Genomic DNA, 25951 nt, shown 5'->3' with positions numbered 1-25951 from the left:
AGATTGGTGGTCTAGAATTCTTACTCAAATGCAACTTTGAAAAATAAAAAAAATCCCTATTAAGCTTGCAAACTTTCATAAACAAGTACTTCTAACTTGGAACCTCATGTACAAACAATTTTCCCCCTCATAGGTATACAATCTGGAATAAAAAACAAGTCTGTTTTTCCAGAACTGGTTTGACAACATTATTTGGGTTAAACAATTATTGAATAATGGACAACTATATGATTATCCAGAATTTATTAGAACACACAATGTTACATTCACTCCTGAGGAGTATCAAATGGTTGTTACTGCCCCTAAAGGTGCTATTCTTCTTTTAGGAGAATATAACAGTACTCCAAGTGCAACTGTTGAGGATTTTGTAGCCTCAATACAACTAGAAGGAATTGACATTTTAAACTATAAATGTAATAACATGTATATAAGGAAACTGTCAATATGTTACTAGTCCCTCTGCTAAAATGTACTGGAATGCAGCCCTAAGACAAGTGAACTGGAACAACGTGTTATCTGGTAAATATTGTATATCTAATAAGGTGAAAGAAGTATTATACAAACTCATTCATAGAATCTACCCTGTAAAGACCTTTATTATACACAGATTTAAAATAGCTATTGATAACAAATGTGTATTTTGTGATTGTGACCCAGAGACTCTTGACCATTTATTTTGCTCTTATGTCATAAGATTTTGGTGTGAGTTAAAAGAACATTTGTTAATTTGAAAGACTGATAGTGTTTTATTTTGAACCAAATTATATGGACCCTGATTTAACTTTCATTGTTAATTTGCTTCTTTCATGGAATATTCTTTATCCATAAAATGAAGTGGGCAGAGAACAAAGCCCTTTTCACATTATTTAAGATAGAATTGAAATATTATTTTGAAATTATCAGTAAATGTAAAAAAAAAAAAGCAATACGCACCATAAAAAAGTATTTAACAAATTGAAAATAAAATCTTGATATGTAATACCCGTCTGTTAGGTTTATGTACTCTTGTTTGTATATATATATATTTTTTGTATTTGTTGTGTTCATAATAAAAATTTAAAAAATACTTTTTAAAAAGTCTCGTTTGACTGTGTTTTCGGAGTGAAGTAATGCAATTTCACCAGCAGAGGGCACAAAGGTATTGAGTAAAACAGGCCTACAGTATCACTTTGGCAGGGGAAGTAAGTATCACACTAAAACGACTTCCTATCAATTAATAAAGTTAATAACAGACATGTCATAGACACAGAAGGATGGAAGCATAATTAAAAATGGTTTTAGACCCAATGACATTCAATAAGAGCACTGTTCATGAGCTAGGCCATTCTCAGCAGACTATCAGCAACCATACATCAACGAATAACAGCGACACTGACGTGCAGTGTCAATGTCCCTTGATTTAAAAAAGTTATGATAATTTCTTCATGCTCAGAATCTCATACCAAATTGATCACTATGATAGTCATTATTACTTATTAAGTGCAGACTAGAGAAGCAATCTTGCAGCACGAACGTAACGTTAGTTTCAACAAGTCAAGATGCCCATTGAAGATATTTGCATAACTGATTTCTCTGGGAGTTTAGGGAAATATTTTCACACAATATTTTCTTCCCATGAGCAGTAGTACTCGTGCCGACTGAAAGTGAAATGTGACGGTGTGAGCGAGGGGAAGTTGTGATCTTTTTGTCACCAGGTTGGTGTGTTGCTGGAGCCTAGAGAGGTCTCCCTAGGGTCAGGTCAGAGGAGTCAGGTCTGGCACAACAACAGGCTGTTCCTGGCCATGTTCCAACATGACACTGGACCAGTAAAAGACACATGAAACACCCGTCCTCATTGATGGATTCCTAGAAGGCAAGTATTTCCCATCCTGGCATGGCAGACAACGTGTAACGCTACAGATACCCCAGGATGATCTCTGGCAGATTTTGTGAATGCCAGGGGCCATGTGCTAAAAACACACAGAGAAAAGTTAGTATCTCTTACAAACGTCAAAGTAAAGTTATTCTAGCCATGTTAAATGCCAGTCTTAACGTTTGCCTGTTGGACTTTTACCTAACTGTACAGCACAGTGAGATAGAGCGTCTCGGCACCTGTCTGTTTGTGTGGTGTGTGTGTGTGAAGGAGGAGATACTCCCACTGGTTCTCTGACAGGAGTCCATAAAGCACACATTTAACACATTTCCTTCAAGCACGACATCCCTGTTTAGACTGCCAGGGTCAGTGGAAACACGTGTGTTTAGCAGACAGGAATGACCCCCCCCCCCCCATTGCTGCTATAACAGCCTCCACTCTACTGGGAAGGCTTTTCACTAGATGTTGGAACATTGCTGCAGTTCAGCCCAAAGGTGTTCGATGGGAAGAGGTCAGGGCTCTGTGCAGACCAGTCAAGTTCTTCCACACTGATCTCGACAAATCATTTCTGTATGGACCTGGCTTTGTGCACAGGGGCATTGTCAACAGGAAAGGGCCTTCCCCAAACTGTTGCCACAAAGTTGGAAGCACAGAATCATCTAGAATGTCATTGTATGCTGTAGTTAAGATTTCCCTTCACTGGAATGAAGGGGCCTAGCCCGAACCATGAAAAACAGCCACAGACCATTATTCCTCCTCCACTAAACTTTACAGTTGGCACTATGCATTGGGGCAGGTAGGGTTCTCCTGACATCTGCCAAACCCAGATTCGTCCGTCGGACTGCAAGATGGTGAAGCGTGATTCATCACTCTAGAGAAGTTTCCACTGCTCCAGAGTCCAATGGCCAGCGAGCTTTACACCACTCCAGCCGACGCGTAGACTTGTGTGCGGTTGCTCGGCAATGGAAACCCATTTCATGAAGCTCCCGACAAACAGTTATTGTGCTGATGTTACTTCCAGAGGCAGTGTGTGTCAGTATTACAATCTCGGACAGATGATTTTTACGCGCTTCTTTACAGAGTTCTCATTCTGTGAGATTCTGTGGCCTACCACTTCCCGGCGGAGCTGCTGTTGTTCCTAGATGTTTCCACTTCACAATAACAGCACTTACAGTTGACCGGGGCAGCTCTAACAGGGCAGAAATTTGATGAACTGACTTGTTGGAAAGGTGGAATCCTATGATGGTGCCACATTGAAAGTCACTGCGCTCTTCAGTAAGGCCATTCTACTTCCAATGTTTGTCTAGGAGATTGCTTGATTTTATACACCTGTCAGCAACGGGTGTGGATGAAATAACCAAATCCACTAATTTGCAGCTGTGTCCACATACTTGTGTATATACAGTGTATTCGGGAAATCTTCAGACATTGACTTTTTCCACATTGTTACGTTACAGCCTTAATCTCAAATAATTCGTTTTTCCCGCCTCATCAATCTACACACAATATCCCATAATGACAAAGCAAAAAGTGTATTTGTGTGCACATTACATTTACATAAGTATTCAGTATACGTATACCTTTGCTGAGACTCAAAATTGAGCTCAGATCCATCCTGTTTCCAATGATCATCCTTGAAGTTTCTACAACTTTTAACTACAAATTAAGAAATTCATTTTAGAATAAGGCTGTAACGTAATAAAATGTGGAAATGGGAAGGGGTCTGAATACTTTCCGAAAGCACTGTATAGTGTAGCTGGTTTACTGACAGACCATACAGTCTGTCATGTGAATTACTGGAAATTTGACATGGATTTGAAAATGCATTCCAGGATATATACATATATGAAAAGCACATCTGTGAAAAGAGAATATGGGTGTAAATGTGTCTAAGAGAAACAGAGAAAGAGACAGGGAAGAATGACACTGTGAGCGAGACAAAACGTGTAGTTGATGTTAGCGTCCCCAAAGAAAGAGATTATACAGCGGTTGGCCTCTTCACTCTTTCTTAACGTTTAAACAGCCATTTTTGTATCTGTTTTCCATTTAAACGTTAAGAAAAATCCATAGCATTCCATGTGAATTCACAATGCAGCTGCGCTGCTACCAGCAAAGGTTTGGGTCTCACTGTGCATCCCTTTCAGATGGTTAAGCATTGCACCTGTACTACCATTTACTAGGGTCCTATAAGTTATTCTAGCCAAAATCACAGAATCCCTGACATTAAAACAGAATTCAATAGTATTAAAAAAATGTTGTGAACTTATTAGAAAATGTATTAATTTACCCAAGTTAAATCATAAGACATGCACAAAATGCATCAGTGATTTGTATTTTCCTGCAACTTTATGAAAAAGGCAGAGGAACGCCCGGTCTTTCACAAGAAATCCATAGCACGTTGGGGACGATAAAACAACGGAAGCCCAATCATTTTCAAATGAAGGAAGCTAAGTGGGCGGGGACCATTGGTCGATGCGGAGAATGGGAGAGAGACGTGAAAATTGGGGAAAGCTGAACTTTATGCAAATACTCTGACAACTCATTGCTATTGACCAAAGCTCACTCAAGTTTCCAGCTCCTACTGGATTGGCTGTTGATACCTAGGCACCATCTAGCCTGTTTTTATCTTGCTAGCACCAACATGACGGCTAAGCATGGATGGCTATCCGAATTTACAAGCATCTCGGCAATTGTGTGTGTGGTGCGTGTATGTCTAGTCTATACTCAGTGTAGCCGTTAGCAATAATGCTAATGATAAACGTCTGCGGGTAGATGGAAAGGGTTTCCCCAAAACCTTCTCAATTAAAGGTGAACTACAAAGTAGCCTATGCCTACCCGGCTGAATGACTTCATGATTATTTGCTCCAATCCAGTTGCCATTTGTTGGTTTAAGCAATGTTGTGGACTTCCAATGCTGTTGTTTTTCTATTAAAACATGTGATTTTGCAGACAAATTTATGGATTTTCTAGGGCCACACATGTACCTCAATTTCACCTTGCAAAGTTTGCATTTCTTTTTCATTTAACTTCTCATAGCATTGCAATACAGGACTTTGCTGCTGTTTGTTTTGGGATTTTTATGAATAATGACTAAATTATGCATACATTTAACATAGAACTATAACTGAACAGGATACTACCCCGTCACTGTATTAATGTATGAATCTTATTATAATCATAACACTGAATATAATGTGTGTAGTTTTAGTCAAGAATTAGAACAAGGGCTTTCTGTTCCTTGTTAGAAACAAATGGAGCTATCGTCAGACCGGCTGGAATACTGTGTTCCTTACAGGACATTCTGTAAGGGGAGAGACCTTGGGCTTGTAGTAGATTGTTTAACAGGTGGCAGACAATGTGAGAAGGCTTGTAAACTATATTGCCATTGTATCTGAGAGGAGGGACATTTATGACAAAATGTGAGGTATATAGACCAATGTACAAGAAATGATAGGCAGAACGTTCCCGTAAATAAACATTTGACTATTGTAGACTGGGCCTGTCTGTTTTTATTTCTATCAGTATCCTACAAATCCTGATATAACAGACTGAGTAATTTAATTTAATTGGTTAAAGAACATGAGAACTTAATTCTCCTAACATGTTGCTTGCCTTTCCAACTGTCAACAACGATGATAGTGAGGTGCAGAGTCAACTCTAAATTGATTCGTCGACTCCCATTTCTGAGTGCCAAGATTTGAGTTTCTATTGGACAACTTCAGGTATGTCCCTCCGGTTTGGTTCCGTTTAAGAAACGTTTTGCAACAGAATCGATGTAATGAAGCCCCAAGCAAGCCAGCGCGAGGGAGAGGAGGCAAAAAAAACATGGTGAGCATATGTCTTGGTAATCTGTTTCGCATGCCTCAGAAATTTACCAAAGTAGCCTAAAGTTCACCTCTTTCCCCAGGCCTTTATAGCCTATAACAAGCAAAATAATGTGTTTTGTGATAACTGCACTTTTTTTTCAGTTTGGGATTTTTGTTAACATTAAGTATTCCAATTTCATAAAAAAATTCTGAGAGTACTCTCTTCCTCGCTCTGTCTTACACCCCCTTCTGTAGGCCCAGGAGGGTTTCCTGACCATATAACCTGACCAGGAAATACTCTGGGCCCAAGTTAAAAGGCTGTAAGTGAGATCCTGTTTTCAAACCCCTCTCTGTCTCATCTGTCCTCTCTCTTTCTCAGGTCCTGTCGGTCTGCCACCTGTCTGTCTGATTGTCTCTCTCAAGACAGGGGGGAAGGGCTTGGGAGGAATGTGGCGGTTGCCATAGGAGATCTTAAAACGGAACAGTAATCACCTGCCGGCTCAGCCTCAGACCGAATAAAATTGGCCAGGAGGTTTTCCTGACCAGGAACAACTCTAAGCCCTAGTTATAGTCCAGTGTTTTCCTGGTAAAGTCCTGGCCCTACTCTTATACATAGCATGAAATGCCAATTGTCCACCAGCCAATCCTAAACACAACCATAACTCAATATAACCCCTTTAACTAGGGATGTTAACAGTTAACCGTTAATCGGTTAGCCACAAAAAAATGCATTTGACCGGTCATGATTCACTGGTCTAATTTGCATACATTTAGTGGAATTAAAATTGTATTTTGTGTATCATGTGTATTTTCGTTAGTTGTAAAGCATCTTATTTATCACATGCGCACAGCATACAGAGCCCAGTTGGGGGAAAAAAGCTGGTACTGGAGTGAAAAGTGCTTTTGTTAGCCCAGTTGTCATTGCACAACAAATAAATTCTTAAATGTAAATCGGAAGTTAAAAACTGTTTTGATGGCCACGACTAAAAATAGCTACTATTTGTACTTCTCAATCTCAACTCATAACTAAAGTGTGACTCCCATTCCAGTGCATAGGCTATAGTCAACAGTCGGCAGGCTATAGTCAACAGTAGGCAGGCTATCAGAGCACCACCCACCACTTTGTAATGTGAGCGTGAGGCAGCATAATTGTTTGAAACCTGAACGTTCCACTTTACTTTAAATAACGAGGCATGTCTTACCTTGCTTTAGAGTAGCCTAGCCAAAATCCAACCATAGAAACATGGAGGCAATTATTTTATAAAGATTTCCTCATAGCATTAACCATCATTTTCTACTGCTCTATTGGTTTTCATATCAACTTTCTTTCGTTGTCCAGAACCTAAAGACACAATGCTAGTTATATTCGCAAACCATGTTAGTTGTTGCTATTAGATTCTCTTTATATGTCTCAGATATTAATCTCTGTCACATATAGAACCGCTTGGAAAAACAGAGACATCATAGAGGGGTCAGAAAGGGACAAATGGAGAAGAGTGAATGTCAATGTCTAGCAAGATTGGTGTATATGTGTGACAATGAAAAAACGCTTTGAGATGAGAGGGAGGGAGGGCGCCCTTGTGTGTTTTGGGTAGAGGTGGATGGGCGGAGCAGAGTAGGATGTGTGACAAGTCAGGGCTTACGATTGGTGGGAGGCACAAGTGGGACAATTTCCATACGGAAAAAGGCTAAACACCTGACTAAGATACGGACTAAACAACACCTGACTAACATACACAGCCCTTCAGTAGGGTAATAATAGCACACTGGTTGCCCAAGACAAACACAGACAAGGTGCCCCATATCATATGACGTGCATACACCACATCACACACACAAACAAATAGCTTCCAGACACAACACAACACTCTGTCTTCTTAGTTCTATGACGCTGACCACCACCATATTACTCAATCAATACTGGGTAATTGTCTTTTATTTGTGCTGCAAAAACACATCATACAAACAGGCCAAAACCTATATTGTTTTTTCAGTGATATGGGTCAGACCTGGGTTCAAATACTATTTTAAATATCTCAATTACTTTCACATACATTCAAAGTATTCAGATATCTTTTATTTGAAAAGACAAGTAGTTGAATATTTCAATGCATTTGAAAATACCCAAATACACTGACTCAAATAAAACTCCCATGCATTTGACCTATATTTGAAAATACTGCTTGGCTCAACATACAGGGCTGCTGCGGGCCCGGGGAGGTTTTGTTAACCTTCCGGGTCAGTCAATTATCCGTCAATTGCCCAGTTAGGCCAGTGATTTTTTGTTTGTTTGTAATAATGCTATATAATTGTTGGGAAAAAACAGAACATTCCAGAAACGGTTAGTTCGTATAATGATACATTTTTAAAAACATACTAGATCTGACTTTACTGATAGCTACATTGAGGTAAATCATTCTTACTATTTATTTATTTTTTACCTTTAGGCAAGTCAGTTAAGAACAAATTCTTATTTTCAATGACAGCCTAGGAACAGCGGGTTAACTGCCTGTTCAGGGGCAGAACGACAGATTTGTACCCTGTCTTGAACTTGCAACCTTTCGGTTACCAGTCCAACGCTCTAACCACTAAGCTACTCTGCCTTCAGAAAGTATTCATACCCCCGGACTTATTCCGCATTTTGTTGTGACCAACTGAATTCAAAATAGATTTCTCACGTATCTACACACAATACCCGATAATGACAAAGTGAAAACATGTTTAGACATTTTAGCAAATGAATAGAATGTGAGGAAATACTTCTTGGGTATGTCTGGATCAGCTTTGTACATCTGGATTTGGGGATTTTCTCCCATTCTTCCTTGCAGATTTTCTCAAGCTCTGTTAAGTTAGATAGGGGGTGGCGGTGAACAGCAATCTTCAAGTCTTTTCACAGATTTTCAATGGGATTCAAGTCTGTACTTTGGCAGGGCCACTGAGACATTCACATTCTTGTTCTGAAGCCATTCCAGCATTGCTTTGGCTGTATCCTTGGAGTCATTGTCCCGTTAATCTTTGCCACCCAGTTTAAGGTCATTTGCACTCTGAAGCGGGTTCTCATCAAGGATTTGCCTGTATTTGGCTCCATTTATTGTTCCCTCTATCCTTACCAGTCTCCCTGTCTCTGCCAATGAAAAGCCTCCCCATAGCATGATGCTGTCAACACCATGCTTCACGGTAGGGATGGTGTTAGACAGATGATGAGTTGTGCCTGGTTTTGCATTCAGGCCAGATATACTGAACAAAAATATAAAACGCAACACGCAACAATTTCAAAGATTTTACTGTGTTACACTTCATGGAAGGAAATAAGTTAATTGAAATAAATTCATTAGGCCCTAATCTATGGACTTCTCATGACTGGGCAGGGCGCAGCCATGGGTGGGCATAGGCCCACCCACTTGGGATCCAGGTCCACCCACAGGGGAGCCAGGCCCAGCCAATCAGAATGAGTTTTTCCCCACAAAAGTTTTTTTTTTACAGACAGAAATATTAGTCATGTCCAAACAATTGAATTGGACACATGTGGACTCTAATTAAGCTATAGTGACATCTCAAGGATGAGCAAAGGAAATTGGATAGACCTGAGCTCACTGTGAAGTGTCATAGCAAAGGGGTATGAATACTTATGTACATTTGCAAACATTTCTAAAAACATGTTTTCACTGTCTTTATGGAGTATTGTGTGTAGATGGGTGAGAAAAATATATATTTAATCCATTTTGAATTCAGGCTGTAACAACAAAATGTGAAGACTTTCTGAAGGCACTATGTGGTCCCACCTAGCTATCTTAAGATGAATGCACTAACTGTAAGTCACTCTGGATAAGAGTGTCTGCTAAACGATTCAAATGTAAGTCTTGGTTGAATCTTTGCGATGCGGAATTCAGGCATTATGCGCTATTTGAGCAAAGTCTTTCCCAAAAATCTTCCCAATTAAATGTTGACTGCAAAGTCCCCTACCTGGCAGAATTATACACTGCTCAAAATAATAAAGGGAACACTTAAACAACACAATGTAACTCTAAGTCAATCACACTTATGTGAAATCAAACTGTCCACTTAGGAAGCAACACTGATTGACAATAAATGTCACATGCTGTTGTGCAAATGGAATAGACAACAGGTGGAAATTATAGGCAATTAGCAAGACAACCCCAATAAAGGAGTGGTTCTGCAGGTGGTGACCACAGACCACTTCTCAGTTCCTATGCTTCCTGGCTGATGTTTTGGTCACTTTTGAATGCTGGCGGTGCTTTCACTCTAGTGGTAGCACGAGACGGAGTCTACAACCCACACAAGTGGCTCAGGTAGTGCAGCTCATCCAGGATGGCACATCAATGCGAGCTGTGGCAAGAAGGTTTGCTGTGTCTGTCAGCGTAGTGTCCAGAGCATGGAGGTGCTACCAGGAGACAGGCCAGTACATCAGGAGACGTGGAGGAGGCCGTAGGAGGGCAACAACCCACCAGCAGTACCGCTACCTCTGCCTTTGTGCAAGGATGAGCACTGCCAGAGCCCTGCAAAATGACCTCCAGCAGGCCACAAATGTGCATGTGTCTGCTCAAACGGTCAGAAACAGACTCCGTGGTGGGTGGTATGAGGGTCCATAGGTGGGGTTTGTGCTTACAGCCCAACACCGTGCAGGACGTTTGGCATTTGCCAGAGAACACCAAGATTGGCAAATTCGCCACTGGCACCCTGTGCTTTTCCCAGATGAAAGCAGGTTCACACTGAGCACGTGACAGACTTGACAGTCTGGAGACGCCGTGGAGAACGTTCTGCTGCCTGCAACATCCTCCAGCATGACCGGTTTGGCGGTGGGTCAGTCATGGTGTGGGGTGGCATTTTTTGGGGGGGCTGCACAGCCCTCCATGTGCTCGCCAGAGGTAGCCTGACTGCCATTATGTACCGAGATGAGATCCTCAGACCCATTGTGAGACCATATGCTGGTGCAGTTGGCCTCTTAATGCAAGACAATTCTAGACCTCATGTGGCTGGAGTGTGTCAGCAGTTCCTGCAAGAGGAAGGCTTTGATGCTATGGACTGGCCCGCCTGTTCCCCAGACCCGAATCCAATTGAGCACATCTGGGACATCATGTCTCGCTCCATCCACCAACGCCACGTTGCACCACAGACTGTCCAGGAGTTGGCGGATGCTTTAGTCCAGGTCTGGGAGGAGATCCCTCAGGAGACCATCCACCACCTCATCAGGAGCATGCCCAGGCGTTGTAGGGAGGTCATACAGGCACGTGGAGGCCACACACTACTGAGCCTCATTTTTACTTGTTTTAAGGACATTACATCAAAGTTGGATCAGCCTGTAGTGTGGTTTTCCACTTAAAATTTTGAGTGTGACTCCAAATCCAGACCTCCATTGGTTGATACATTTGATTTCCATTGATCATTTTTGTGTGAATTGGTTGTCAGCACATTCAACTATGTAAAGAAAAAAGTATTTAATAAGAATATTTCATTCATTCAGATCTAGGATGTGTTATTTTAGTGTTCCCTTTATTTTTTTGAGTAGTGTATAATTGTTTGTATCGCAGGGCCTCTCATCTTTTTAAGTGGGAGAACTTGCACAATTGGTGGCTGACTAAATACTTTTTTGCCCCACTGTATGTAGCCTACACTGTCAAATGTACAGCACATAAAAAAACACAGCTAGACAAACTGATTGAAATTGAATTAAAAGGGCAATTACACACCCCCTCCCCCATTTTTTAAATTTACTGTTTCCAGACCTCGAAAGGGATCTCCCGATGTGGTTTAAGCATTGTTGTGGACTTAAAATAAAAAAGAATCACAAAAGTGTGATTGAGTAAAACCTGAATGAAACAAGGTAAATAAGAAAAATACTAAAATGGGAAATTAGAATTTAGCTAAAGATAACTGATTTTATAGGGCCCTACAACCACGGCTCTAATTAAGTGACAATGCCGGAGAAGCCAGTGTTTGGACGATATATATATTTATATATATATATAAAATAGGCACGGCTGTTGTTAACAGTGCCAATATATCCTCCAAACATCGGCTTTGAGGGCATTATCACTTTAATACAACGGGCTACCAACATATTAAAATAATTTTCATTAGAAACGCTATTTTGACGAATTTATTCATACTATTTCATCCTTCACCAAGAGCCTTGACACAAATCTAGGGTTCCTACCCAAGCTGGCTGGTCATTCGTTCTATCGGTTCGGTTGCTAGAGATACGACCTAGTCGTTCAGTCTTTTTGTTCTGCATCTATGGATGAGACTCAGTTGTTGGTTCTAAATGTTCCATTGCCATACTGGCTGGTAACGTTCGCTTGCTAGCTAGCCAACTACGGCTAACTTACTGTTACGTCAGTGCAGCCAGAATAACAGCAAAGTAGCTGCATTCGCATAAGCTGTTTTCTAGTGACATTTTTTGAATACATCCAGGACAATGAACTAATGAAGCGTGATTTCGCCTGGCATAGAAATTGTGCTCACTCGTCAGGACACTGTTGTTCAGAGGAGCTAGACAACACAGCTAACCCAATCACATCAAATTGAAGCTGGAAAGACTGCAAACTAGCTGCACTTTGTTTCGTTTGACCTTTTTCAATTGACATTTCATTGTATATATCCATACAAATTATGCAAGCTGATTCATGATTTCGAACTGACTGACTGCCCCGGTCTCATCCCGACACGTTCATTACTATGGGACAGCTGGAGATCGAATTTGAATATTGAAACAATGTTGCAAATGTCAGAGACAGACAGCAAGGTTTATACAAATCTCCACTGTTGAAAATTAAATGTCTGTCTAAATGTCTAGATGCTTTTTTATAGTGGAGTTCAAATGTATAAAGTGCATGGCTGGGCTGATGAGACAGTGGATTGAGCAGTCGGATGAAACAGAGTAAATAGGCATTTTAATGTCATAGATTTAGCCAGTGGTAACTTGTGGAATAGACACCGGCTGGAATATGGTTTTAACCAATCAGCATTCAGGATTACACCCACCAGTTGTATAAATTAAAATGTTCTATTGGTAGCACTGATGCTCCTAACTTTAAAAAAAGAGGAGCACCACATAATGTAGGAGCACCAGATGTATTTTTTATTGATTTAGATGTAGCCAACATTGGGCCTAAATGAATCCTACTTCTGATGCACATCTGAAGAAGATATCCTTTTTCCTTTCTAAGCCACCAAATGTTTGCATGAAGGTCAGGTTATCAGGTTGTTAGTGCAATATGGGCAACATCTAACATCTAATAGAATGATTACTCTATGGTTGGTGTTCTTTGGCATATCAACAGAAAATCCAGGTAGGTGTTATGACAGGATAGGAGCCAAAGTGCTGGTCAGTGTTTCTCAGAGGACCCTAATATCATTTGAATAGATGCATAAATGTTACATTTAGACAAAGATTTTAGAATAGGCTATATGATTCAGAAGACGCCATTGCACAAACATGCTGATATACACCACAGGTAGCAACCTGTGTTAGAGCTAACGTTTGCTTTGCCCTAGCTAAAGGGCAGCTAGCTAGTAAACGAATAGCATTAGGCACATGCTAGCTTCCTTAGACTAACTCTCATTTTGCAAAGAGCAAGATACACAAACTAATATTATAATAGAAAAAATATGTGGATTCATATTTAGAAGCAATGTTGAAAGCAGTTTTGTTGCTGTTTTGAAAGAATCCGAGTGCATTCTGAGAGAAACAGGCACAGCGTGGAGGAACGGTCTGTATGTTAAGTGACAGGGGCGGGGTTTCAGCCCGTCTTGTCTGAACAGTGTAGAGAACAGTGTCGCAGTGAAATATTGTTCCTTTCTCTGTGTGTCTGTGTGTCTCACCGTGAGGGAGGTGAAGGTCAAGCAAATGCCACCGAAGCCGTTGAAGGAGAGGGCCAGAAAGATGAGAGCAGAGAGCCCTGATAAGAGGAGAGAGCAGCAAAGCATTGTTTAAAAATAACTAGGTCTGTCATCTACAGGTATCAGCAAGTGACTGTGTGTATTTTGTGTTGTTGGGGATAATGTCTGTCACTTACATTTAGGATGGCACGCTGATATTGACATTATGGCACAGGAGAGACCAAAACAAAAACTGCAGAAAAAGAAAGTTAAATTTTTAGATGGATATATAAAATATGGAATACATTATTATAAATGTATTAACAAATAATGGTGCATTTCAGGCCAATGAGAGAGATGGGGTTTATTTGTCAAATATCTCTATTTGCTCTCCATCTCCCACTTTTCCCCCAGGAAGAGATTCCAACGAGGCTGGTGTTCTCCTACACCCACTATCAGTCATTACAGAGTTCACACACACACACCGCTTTCGTCTGTCACACACACAGTCACAAAGACAAACACACAAAATTAATAAGGCCCTATTCCCACTACGAGAGATGGAGAGTCTGAGGAACGGACAGGCAAAAGAGATTTCTACTTTTCAATTCACATCACATCCTTGCCTTACCTGTCATTGTGGTTGGCAACGCAACATTCTCGCTCCTCAGCTCAAACTGCCCGTAAATATTTCAGAAGCCACTAGCACAAACTATTTAACGATCCCAGCAACTTTTCTTCTGAAACATACTACAATATTGAATAATGCAACCAAACCATATTACTCTCGTGAATAATGCAACAATCCACAAGCATTTGCAGACAATTAAGGATTTATTCTCTTGTCCATACACATTAAAATTAGCTGACAATACACAGCTAACTCCTGCGAGCTAGCGAACAAACTTGCTTCCTGATCAAGTAACGTTGGCATATCAATCATGAATGTTTACCCCTCCTATTCAAATATAAAAGTACTGTAACGTTATCATAGTGTCATTCATATTATAATATAGGCTACACAGCTAGGTAACCTTAGCTAGCATACAAAATAATTCCTGCATCCTCACAAACATGCTGGCTGTAGCTGAATGCTGACGTTTCACTGAAAACTTTGATAATTCCCTAGGGAGGTTGCTTCTTGCCTGGATCTCAGCCATGCAAAAAAAAATAACACAAGATTTAAAGCTAGGGCAATCATTTCAGGCTGTTACTACAATTTCCGGAAAAACTGTGGAAAGGTTCTACATGGAACCCAATATGGTTCTATCTGGAACCAAAAATGATTTTCCTATGGGTACAGATGAGTATCCTTTTTAGTTTGCTTTTTTTCTAAGAGTGTAGAGGGAGGCAACTGGCAGGCGAGTGTCGTGCGCTACTTCTAGAGGCAGCGGTCCAGGCATGACAGTGTCATGACGTTGCCCTCTTTGGGTACAGCAAGCCCCATCCCCCTCTCCCTGTCTCCTACACCCAGGCTCCTGTGGTCCGAGAGAAGTCGTAAATTCCTGGAGGAGATTATCTCCTCATGGCCACAGTAGAGAGACAGAGTGAATTTTCATAGAAGAGAACAAAGGAATTTCTTCCACCTCACAGAACTTGAGGTCCGAACAACATTTATGTTCTGGAGAAGGTATAAAAGATCGGCGAAGAATCCAGCTACAATCTGGTCCGTTTGGTAAAATTTTGTGAAAGTCATGGGAGACAATACGGCCACATTACCATAACGCTGTTTCTATAATATCCTCAGATATGAGGTTTACATCTAATAGTTGTATAAGATGAATGAGTGTGAATGATACTGTTTGTGAAATTGTGTAATGTGATTTTGGACTGTTTAATGAAGGAAAACGCCAATTCCCTTCGGAGTTTAACTAAATCAGAGGACCGCCCACCAGCACAGTTATGGTCGGGCATCCTGGGACAGGCCTTTTTCTGCTCTCCCGATTAAAGCCCCCACGTTGAGAATTTCTCAACAGACCATGTTTCCCTCAATTACGAGAGGACAAAGGTTATAGACCAGCTTACCTCAATAACGAGAGGGACAAGGTTTGAGTAGATGGCTGAATCTTTTAACCATACCACGTGGTTAAACTCTTAAGACTATCGATACCGACAGAATAAGAACAAGTCTTTGATATGAATTACTAGTCTCCAGCTAGGAATTCGGTATCATTGAACGCGAAGAACGACAACCGCCGAAACATCTATCCATAACGACATGAATGAATGTCACTCTGAAATAACCATTCTAACCACGACAGAGAGGGCGGACAGACTCGTAAATATATATATTGATTGTTATAATTATCAACTCTGTAGTGACTTCTCAGCTGACCCCCACTCCACTTTTGTCTAACAAGCTGCTATGCCGGTTTAGCCCACTAGGGCACATTCCCTATCATTTCTTGTAACCATGTTTACTTTGTTTGTGTGTGCACTTCTGTGATTGTTTAGTTAGTTAATAAAGAAATGATTTAAGACAATTGATGTATGGATGACTCATACTGAAGACTGGGTTCGTGCAGATAACAATTTACGTTTGGAATGAGACTAACGCGAGGTAAAGAAGAATTCATTAATCAAAAGACTATTGATCAGATATGAAAATATTAGGAAAATTCTAACTTTGTAATCCGAATATTCTCCTTGGTGCCCCGACTTCCTACTTAATTACAGTTACATGATTAATCAGTTTAAATCGCGTAATAATAATTACAGAGACTCATTTGATAAAAGCTAAAAGTCTTCAGTTAATGATAGTAAAGACACAACAACAGGTTCGCAAGTTTATATTGCAGTATTCTAAGGACCGAAGCTGGAGACAAAAAGCAAGTACAGGGAGTGAACATTTAATGGAAAACAAACATCAAACAAAACAACAAAAGCATCTGGATGGGGGGGGGAACAAAACGACATTCCGACAATAATGCTGACACAGGTAACAACACCGAGGAACAGACACATAGAGGGGCAATCAACAACGTGAAGGAGTCCCGCTGAGTCCAATGAGCGCTGATGCGCATAATAATGGTGACTGGTGTGCGTAATGAAGGGCAGCCTGGCACTCGAGGGGTGCAGGGGCAGGCGTGACAAGTACATGTGTAGCAGAGGGTATTTCTGAGAAAAGTCTAGTTAGCGTGAAAACCCTCTAACATTACAACTCGGTGGACATCACTTTCATGGCTTTGCAAAGTTCTGATTGCCCATTGAACAAACTTGACTTACTCAGAGTGAGGATCTCCTTCCAGAGGGACATCAGATCCGCTAACATGTTTTTCTGAGATTTGGCTTTCCTCCGGCATCAAGACGGATTATATACAACCAGCGGGTTTTACAGTTTTTCGCACAGATAGGAAGCAGGCTCTCTCTGGCAAGAGCAAGGTTGGTGGGCTCTGCTTTATGACCAATAACACATGGTGCGATGGGGGAAATGTACAGGACCTTGCTGGTTTCTGCTTCCGGGACTTGGAATACTTGATTATAAAATGATGTCCGGGATTGTCGCCATGGCTGTGTACATCCCGCCCCAAACTGACGCCAAAAGGGCTCTCAAAGATCTTCATTGGACCCTGAACAAAATGGAAACCTCATTCCCGAAGGCAGCGTTCATTGTGGCGGGGGACTTTAACAGAAGTAATTTGAGAACCGTGCTCCCGAAAATTCTACTCTTGTCCACTGCTACATGAATTTTCCACACAGGTATAAGGCCCTCAACGGTCCTACTTTTGAAAAATCCAATCATGACTCCATCTTGCTTCTTCCCGACTACAAACAATGACTCAAGATGGAAGTTCCGGTGATCAGGGATGTACAGCGTTGGTCCGACCAATTAGAATTCACGCGCCACTGTTTTGAGCACCATGGAGACGGTCCACAACTTACAATTCCTCTGCATACACATCTCAGAGAATGTGAAATGGTCCAACCACACAGACAACCTAGTGAAGGCGGCGGGAATTCCCCTCTTCAACCTCAGGATGCTGAAGAAATTCGGCATGTTCCAGAGGGATCTCGCAGTGTTCAACAAGAGCCCCATCGAGAGCATACTGTCGGGCTACATCACAGCAACTCTTAACGCCACGGACCACAAGGCTCTTAAGAGGGTGATATGTGCATTGGGTACACACTGCCTGACCTACAAGACACCTACAACACCAGGTGTCGCAGGAAGGCCAAGATGATCATCTAGCCTCAGACCATCAGGCTGCTGGATAGCCACCACTAGTCAGCTACCTACTCCCCCTTATGGCCATTACCTCCGCTACTCCCCCCCCCCCCCCCCCCCCCACGGACATCCCCCCACACACGCTCAACTCTGACATTACCTTACCAGCTACTCCCCCATGGACATTCCTTCTCCTGCTGCCCCACCCCCCAGCCGACTTTAATCTGGCCCCACCCCAACGACATTCATCACTGTTGCAGTTGTTTGATTGTATATTTTTACTTTTTTGTTTTTATTTCACTCAAAGGTCATGCTGCTGCTCCCCCTATGGTCATTCCACCGCATCCCCTCAGTCTTTACTCTGCCTCCACCCCAATGGACATGATTTATTCATCACTGCCACAGTTGTTATTATATAGTGCTATTTCAATTGTTTTTATTACCACTGTCATTATTTTTCTTCACTTAGTCCTGCATGTTGGAGCTCCAAGCCTAAAATGTTCACTGTACCCTGCAATCACACCTGCAACCCTGTACATGTGACAATTAAAACTCTCTGAATCATTGGGCCAGGGGTGAATGTACTGGGGGGGCTTAACATACCCAATCAGTTTGAATACAATGGGAAGCCCGATGATGGCAATCAGCAGGCAGTTAAAGGAAAATTCCAACCAAAAACTCTCTTTTGGCATGTTTCATTCATCCATTGTTTTTATTTATTTTTATTTTACCCCTTTATCTCCCCAATTTCGTGGTATCCAATTGTTTTTTAGTAGCTCCTATCTTGTCTCCTCGCTACAACTCCCGTACGGGCTCGGGAGAGACGAAGGTTGAAAGTCATGCGTCCCCCGATACACAACCCAACCAAGCCGCACTGCTTCTTAACACAGCGCGCATCCAACCCGGAAGCCAGCCGCACCAATGTGTCGGAGGAAACACCGTGCAACTGGCAACTTTGGTTAGCGCGCACTGTGCCCGGCCCGCCACAGGAGTCACTGGTGCGCGAAGAGACAAGGACATCCCTACCGGCCAAGCCCTCCCTAACCCAGACGACGCTAGGCCAATGCGTCGCCCCATGGACCTCCCGGTCGCGGCTGGTTACGACAGAGCCTGCAGTACAGTGCCCTTAACCACTGCGCCACCCGGGAGGCCCCTCATTCATCCATTGTTGATATAGTCCCAAAATGTTTTGCATGTCAGCAATCAAGTTTAAGATGTTTAACTTTCAAAATGCTTGAAAACTTGATTGCTGACACGCAACACATTTTGGGACTATATCAACAATGGACTAAAGAAACATTTTCCTTTAAGTATGCTAAGTTCAGAAGTCGTGAGAGGGTCTTGTGCTAGCAGGGACAATACCATTCAATAACATTTTTGCTTTATTGCCTACCAGCGTCCCTGGAGCACTTAGTGGTATAGTGCCTTGCTCAACGGCACAACGGCAGTTGATGGTATAAAGGATATTGAAGCTGTTAACTCTCTAGCTAACTCTCAAGGCTACCGCCCCCAACAGTAACGTATGCTCTTTTACATAATTGTGTAGGTTAACGGCAAGGATAAACCCATGTCAAGATATACCTTGCTCATATCCATATCAAACGATATCGAAACCATACCGAATTATCGCTATTGGTGCCCACCACTAGTTAATGTTCTATTATTACCTGCCGAGGAGGCGTAGTGGACGCGGGCCGTACTTGTCCATGAGGATGCCCAGGGGCAGGGTGGCAGCGCTGAGGAGGAAGGAGCCGATGGTGAAGCCCAGGTTGAGCATCTCCTCCTGGTCCACACAGCTCACCCAGATACCACTCTCCCAGGAGGACTTGTTGCCCAGCGCCAGCACGTGGGCATTCGTGTCATTCTCTGTGTCATTCTCTATGGGAGAGAAAGGGGGAGTGGGAGAGGTGACCCCTCATCCTTGATAACATATAATGTATGCTGAGGAATAGTGTGTGCATGAGAGACAGCGTGAAACTGTCTTCCTCCTCTGTGTGTGTGTGTGTTCTACCTGAGCAGAGGTGTGAGTAGAAGCCCTCGCCCTTCAGCATGAGGAGGAGTGAGCCCCATCCCAGCAGCACGGCAGAACACAGAAGGTTCTCCAACACCGCCGTCATAGCCATCCACCAGCGCCTCCTATAGGCCTGGAGGAGAGAGGGCGCCATTGCTGCTGCTGCTAGCGAGAGAGAGATTCATGTAGATGTTACAGCCAACAGTACAGTATTAGACTACACATTTCCAGCTATAGGCCAGTATGTCACTTTGACAAGTGGACACTGGCTAGGATCCAGTCAGTGAGAGTGGGGCATCTGTGTCAGTGGTCTTGAGTTTGCCTAAGTGGGGGTTGGACAGATGTGAACAGGAAACCCATTCAACATAATTTATGAGGGAGTCCGGTGTGTGTGCGCGTGTTTTTGTTTAACTATCCTTGTGGGTACCAGAAGTCCTCACAAGGACAGTAAAAAATGAAAATTTGGCTAGTAGGGCCATTTTGCCGGTCCCCACGAGGCAAAATGGGTTAGGGTTAGGGAAAATAGTATTTTGGATGGGAATCAATTATTTGGTCCCCACAAGGAGAGCAATACAAAACTGTGCATGTGTGTCTTAAGGACAGACCGAGAGCATGTGTTTTATTGAGAGATGGCTGTGAGAGAAAAAAAAAATGGGTGGTGTGTGTCGGGGGGGAGATAAGAGAATGTGTGTGTGTGTGTGTGTGTGTGTGTGTGAGACTGTGTGTAATGTGATTAAGCATAGAACAGCTCAATCCTTTGTCCCAAGAAAGTATCTGAAGAGGGCAATCTCTCTTGTAACTGACACCCCATGCTGGACACACAATCACACACGACTCTCTTTACACTCTCAACAATGAGGAACATCTTCACAGGCACTTAGCAACGTACACTATCGTTCAAAAGTTCAGGGTCACTTAGAAATGTCCTTCTTCTTGAAAGAAAAGCACATTTTTTTGTCCATTAAAATATCAAACTGATAAAAAATACAGTGTAGACATTGTTAATGTTGTAAATTACTATTGTAGCTGGAAAAGGGGGGGGGAATGGATTATCTACATAGGCGTATAGAGGCCCATTATCAGCAACCATCACTCCTGTGTTCCAATGGCACGTTGTGTTAGCTAATCCAAGTTTATCATTTTAAAAGGCTAATTGATCATTAGAAAACCCCTTTGCAATTATTTTAGCACAGCTGAAGCAATAAAACTGTCCTTCTTTAGACTAGTTGAGTATCTGCAGCATCAGCATTTGTGGGTTCTCTCACTTCACAAGATTTCCTGCCTCTTTTCCTCCCTACTTGTGCTGTTATCACTCCTTCCTTCCTCTTGGCCTTGAGTGGGTAAATAGTTGTTTGTAATAAAGAGGGGAGTGTAGAAGGGTGACTGTACCGGTGTAAGATATGTGGACATGTTATATTTTTGAGTAGTGCACCAAAAATAACATCTAAATTCCATCCCCTTGTATTTGTTTTTCAATGATTCAACATTCACCATTCAACAAATCTCTGACAGAGCGAGAGACTGAACCCCAACACTAGACGGAAAGACAGGTTTACACCCAAATGAACGACTCGTCCATTAGCGCAGTCTTGGGAGCTGAGGTGAATACGCACTACAGAGGCTTGCAAACAAGTAGAAGCACAAAGAAACAAGGTCATTTACAGTTAACAAACACCTGCCAACCCCTATCATATCACAGCGAAGTGTGTAATGTTTGTGTCTGTTGGAGAAAGAGCAGACCACAAACCCACATTATTTCCTGCAGTGCCTGTATCACAGACTACTGTACACCTCTAGCCTAGCTAGGATACAGGTGAATGATGCAACATGATGTAACAAACTTCTACTTGATATTTACTCAGCTATAAATAAGGCTGTGTGTAGGTTAGAGGTTTGAAAATGTGTGGAAGCCTATTAGAAATACTTATGACATGGTTATTATTACACTGTTTTTAAAACTAATTCTCTCCACTCGCTCTCTCCCCAAGGGATCATTCTGAATCTGACCTTGACCAGTGGGGTTTACCAACCTCATGGGCTGGACAACAGGACAAGTCGTCAGGGAAAACAATTTACTTTCATGTTCTCAGTCAATAAACAACCCACAGCACGGGACTTCTGTTCCCAATAGTGCGTGATCAGTGACTCGCTCACAGCTGTCCCTCTACGGGCCTAACCTCAAACTTGTCTCTGGTTACCGACTCTGTGGGGTGGTAGTGGGTCTTCGCTATGTTAGGAAGGAAGTGAAGTTCATTCTTGCTGACCCCATGTCCTCAAATTTAGGACCCACACACACACACATTAGAGGTCGACCGATTATGATTTTTCAACGCCGATACCGATTATTGGAGGACCAAAAAAGCCGATACCGATTTTAAAAAATGTATTTGTAATAATGACAATTACAACAATACTGAATGAACACTTATTTTAACTTAATATCAATAAAATAAATGTATCCTCAAGTAGATAACGAAACATGTTCAATTTGTTTAAATAATGCAAAAACAAAGTGTTGGAGAAGAACGTAAAAGTGCAATATGTGCCATGTAAGAAAGCTAACGTTTCAGTTCCTTGCTCAGAACATGAGAACCTATGAAAGCTGGTGGTTCCTTTTAACATGAGTCTTCAATATTCCCAGGTAAGACGTTTTAGGTTGTAGTTATTATAGGACTATTTCCCTCTATACCATTTGTATTTCATTAACCTTTGACGATTGGATGTTCTTATAGGCACTTTAGTATTGCCAGTGTAACAGTATAGCTTCCGTCCCTCTCCTCGCTCCTCCCTGGGCTCGAACCAGCAACACAACGACAACAGCCACCACATCGAAGCAGCGTTACCCATGCAGAGCAAGGGAAACAACCACCCCAAGGCTCAGAGCGAGTGAAGTTTGAAACGCTATTAGCGCGCGCTAACTAGCCAGCCATTTCACTTCGGTCACACCAGCCTCATCTCGGGAGTTGATAGGTTTGAAGTCATAAACAGCGCAATGCTTGACACACAACGAAGAGCTGCTGGCAAAACGCACGAAAGTGTTGTTTGAATGAATGTTTACGCGCCTGCTTCTGCCTACCACTGCTCAGTCAGATACTTAGATACTTGTATGCTCAATCACATTATATGCTCAGTCAGATTATATGCAACACAGGACACGCTAGATAATATCTAGGAATATCATCAACCATGTGTAGTTAACTAGTGATTATGATTGATTGTTTTTTAAGATAAGTTTAATGCTAGCTAGCAACTTAACTTGGCTTACTGCATAACAGGCAGTCTCCTTGTGGAGTGCAACGAGAGAGAGGCAGGTGGTTATTGTGTTGGACTAGTTAACTGTAAGGTTGCAAGATTGCCTAGTTAAATAAAGATTAAATAAAGGTGTAAATAAAATTTAAATAAAATTGCCGCCCAAAAAATACAGATTTCCGATTGTTATGAAAACTTGAAATCGGCCGTTCCGATTAATCAAAAAAGTTTGGACATACCTGCTCATTCAATGGTTTTTATTTGTACTTTGTACAGTGCCTTGCGAAAGTATTCGGCCCCCTTGAACTTTGCGACCTTTTGCCACATTTCAGGCTTCAAACATAAAGATATAAAACTGTATTTTTTTGTGAAGAATCAACAACAAGTGGGACACAATCATGAAGTGGAACGACATTTATTGGATATTTCAAACTTTTTTAACAAATCAAAAACTGAAAAATTGGGCGTGTTCCACTAACAGACACGTCAACAACTGTTCAGAGGAGACTGTGTGAATCAGGCCTTCATGGTCGAATTGCTACAAAGAAATCACTACTAAAGGACACCAATAAGAAGAGACTTGCTTGGGCCAAAATAAACACGCAATGTACATTAGATCAGTGGAAATTTGTCAAAAATTTAGATTTTTGGTTCCAACCGCTATGTCTTTATGAGACGCAGAGTAGGTGAACAATTTTGGCATGGGTGGTTCCCACCGTGAAGCATAGAGGAGGTGTGATGGTGCTTTTGCTTGTGACACTGTGATTTATTTAGAATTCAAGGCACACTTAACCAGCATGGCCACCACATTCTGCAGCGATACGCCATCCCATCTGGTTTGCGCTTAGTGGGACTATCATTTGTTTTTCAACAGGACAATGACCCAAAACACACCTCCAGGCTGTATAAGGGCTATTTGACCAAGAAGGAGAGTGATGGAGTGCTGCATCAAATGACCTGGCCTCCACCATCACCAGACCTCAACCCAATTGAGATGGTTTGGGATGAGTTGGACTGCAGAGTGAAGGACAAGCAGCCAACAAGTGCTCAGCATATGTGGGAACTCTTTCCCAGGCTGTTGGAAAAGCATTCCTCATGAAGCTGGTTGAGAGAATGCCAAGAGTGTGCAAAGCTGTCATCAAGGAAAGGGGTGGCTACTTTGATGGATCTAAAATATTTAAAAATATATATTTGTTTAACACTTTTTTGGTTACTACATGATTCCATGTGTTATTTCATAGTTTTGATGTCTTCACTACTATTCAACAATGCATAAAATAGTACAAAATAAAGAAAAGAAAAATCATTGAATGAGTAGGTGTCCAAAGTTTTGACTGGTACTATCTATATCTATATATTAGTTCAAATAACCAAGTTTATTTTTACACATCTCCATCACATTAGCTAGCAGCAGTTAGCCAGCTAGTTCCAATGCCAAAATATTGACATTGACCGGTTTGCCAAATGTGGACTGAAGTATCTAGGTTGGTTACGTTACCCGGCTCAGTTAACTACAGTCACTTCCAAAATAGTAATGTTAGCTAACCTGGTTAATGTCAGCTCAGATAACAAGCTAGCTAGCTAAGTTGGCCTAATTAATAGGCATTATTGTCATCCAAAGATAACAAGCAAATATCATAACATAACAAATCGACTTTTGTCATTTTAATAACGAATTAACAAGCACATATAGCTATCTACGTCTGGAAGAAATTGCTAAAACGCTATTCAGACGCTTCAGCTAGTTAGAAGTCTCGTGCCACGTGTGTGAGAAGTGAGGCCGGTGCTTGTGGCATTTCCGCACATTTTCTAGCTTTTATTTGTCGCGTTTACTGTCGCTTTTACATATAAAGTCAACAAAAATATGTTTACGTTTCCAATTAAAAAAAAAACACTTACTTCAGTTGTCTTTCTTTCTCAAAAAAGAAACCACAGTCTGTAGTACAGAACGCTGAGAGAAAGTTTCTAGCTGTAGAAAACTATTTTTCAAATGTCACGTTCTTCTAGTTCTCTTCCCCTCCTAAAACAAAACAATGGTCTCTTATATCGAAACTACACCGTCTTCTTACGAGTCTTTACTGACACCGCATAATGTAAACGTTTTTTTTCGTGTACTCTTCGGTTGACTCTCCCTTCTCTCCGAATTTGACTTCACTCATTGTAATTTGACTTCATAGCAATCCGCCCACTCCCCACTATGGGTAGCGTATTTGTATTCCTTTGTCTTTGTCGTGGACTTCTCTGCCAGTGCGGACTGGGCGTAGGCTACCTGTAGTCTCCTGGAAAGTGAAAACGATGAAAACGTGAGAATGAGGAAGAAGATTTTCACCTTTTCACATAAAAACATGAAAAGAAGATAAACTCCCCTTTCCTCCATTATACCTATTCGAATTGGTGACATTAAGTTTCATATATACAGGACAGAAATTCACCTTCTCTATCTGTAACCTCTGACAGTGCCAACATTTTCTTTGGGTACCCTCTCAATTAAATGGCCCCCCTATCCTTCAGAGCACACAGCATAGGGTACGGGGCCCCAGTCCCCGAGACATGGGTGACGCCTGTAGGCCAGAAATTGTATTGCAACAACTATGTCTGAAACTTTTAGTCTATGAACTGAGCTGGTCTGATCACAAGTTCAAATCAAATTGTATTTGTCACATGCAATAGAACAGGTGGAGGGAGACCTTACCATGAAATGCTAACTTATGTAGAAAATGTAAAGTTTTTAAAAAAGTAATATAAAATGTGCTAAATAAACTAAAGGAAAATTGTAACACAAGACAATGACAGTAACCAGGCTATTATACAGTGCCTTGCGAAAGTATTCGGCCCCCTTGAACTTTGCGACCTTTTGCCACATTTCAGGCTTCAAACATAAAGATATAAAACTGTATTTTTTTGTGAAGAATCAACAACAAGTGGGACACAATCATGAAGTGGAACGACATTTATTGGATATTTCAAACTTTTTTAACAAATCAAAAACTGAAAAATTGGGCGTGCAAAATTATTCAGCCCCTTTACTT

At 41.6% G+C, this 25951-nt stretch overlaps 1 protein-coding gene across 3 annotated transcripts in view; it reads right to left on the bottom strand.

Annotated features, from left to right (window-relative positions):
* Nucleotides 1-25374, bottom strand: part of LOC109905973 (large neutral amino acids transporter small subunit 3) — a 35887-nt gene extending 10513 nt beyond the window's left edge. The window contains exons 1-6 of one of the 3 annotated variants that reach the window (XM_031790157.1): nt 25355-25374; nt 24822-25201; nt 19674-19838; nt 19330-19540; nt 13695-13750; nt 13501-13577 (exon numbers count right to left, since the gene is read on the bottom strand). In XM_031790157.1, coding sequence (XP_031646017.1) covers nt 13501-13577; nt 13695-13750; nt 19330-19540; nt 19674-19827 — 498 coding nt within the window. In that variant the 5' untranslated portion in view covers nt 19828-19838; nt 24822-25201; nt 25355-25374. Of the gene's footprint in view, nt 1-13500; nt 13578-13694; nt 13751-19329; nt 19541-19673; nt 19839-24821; nt 25332-25354 lie in introns of those variants that run through there. The other 2 variants (XM_031790159.1, XM_031790158.1) reach the window with 2 other exon arrangements.
* Nucleotides 25375-25951: the final 577 nt, after the last annotated feature.

The sequence above is a fragment of the Oncorhynchus kisutch genome, linkage group LG15 (genome assembly GCF_002021735.2).
Source record: "Oncorhynchus kisutch isolate 150728-3 linkage group LG15, Okis_V2, whole genome shotgun sequence".
Classification (NCBI taxonomy): Eukaryota; Metazoa; Chordata; class Actinopteri; order Salmoniformes; family Salmonidae; genus Oncorhynchus; species Oncorhynchus kisutch.
This window is presented reverse-complemented; position numbering and strand designations above follow the sequence as displayed.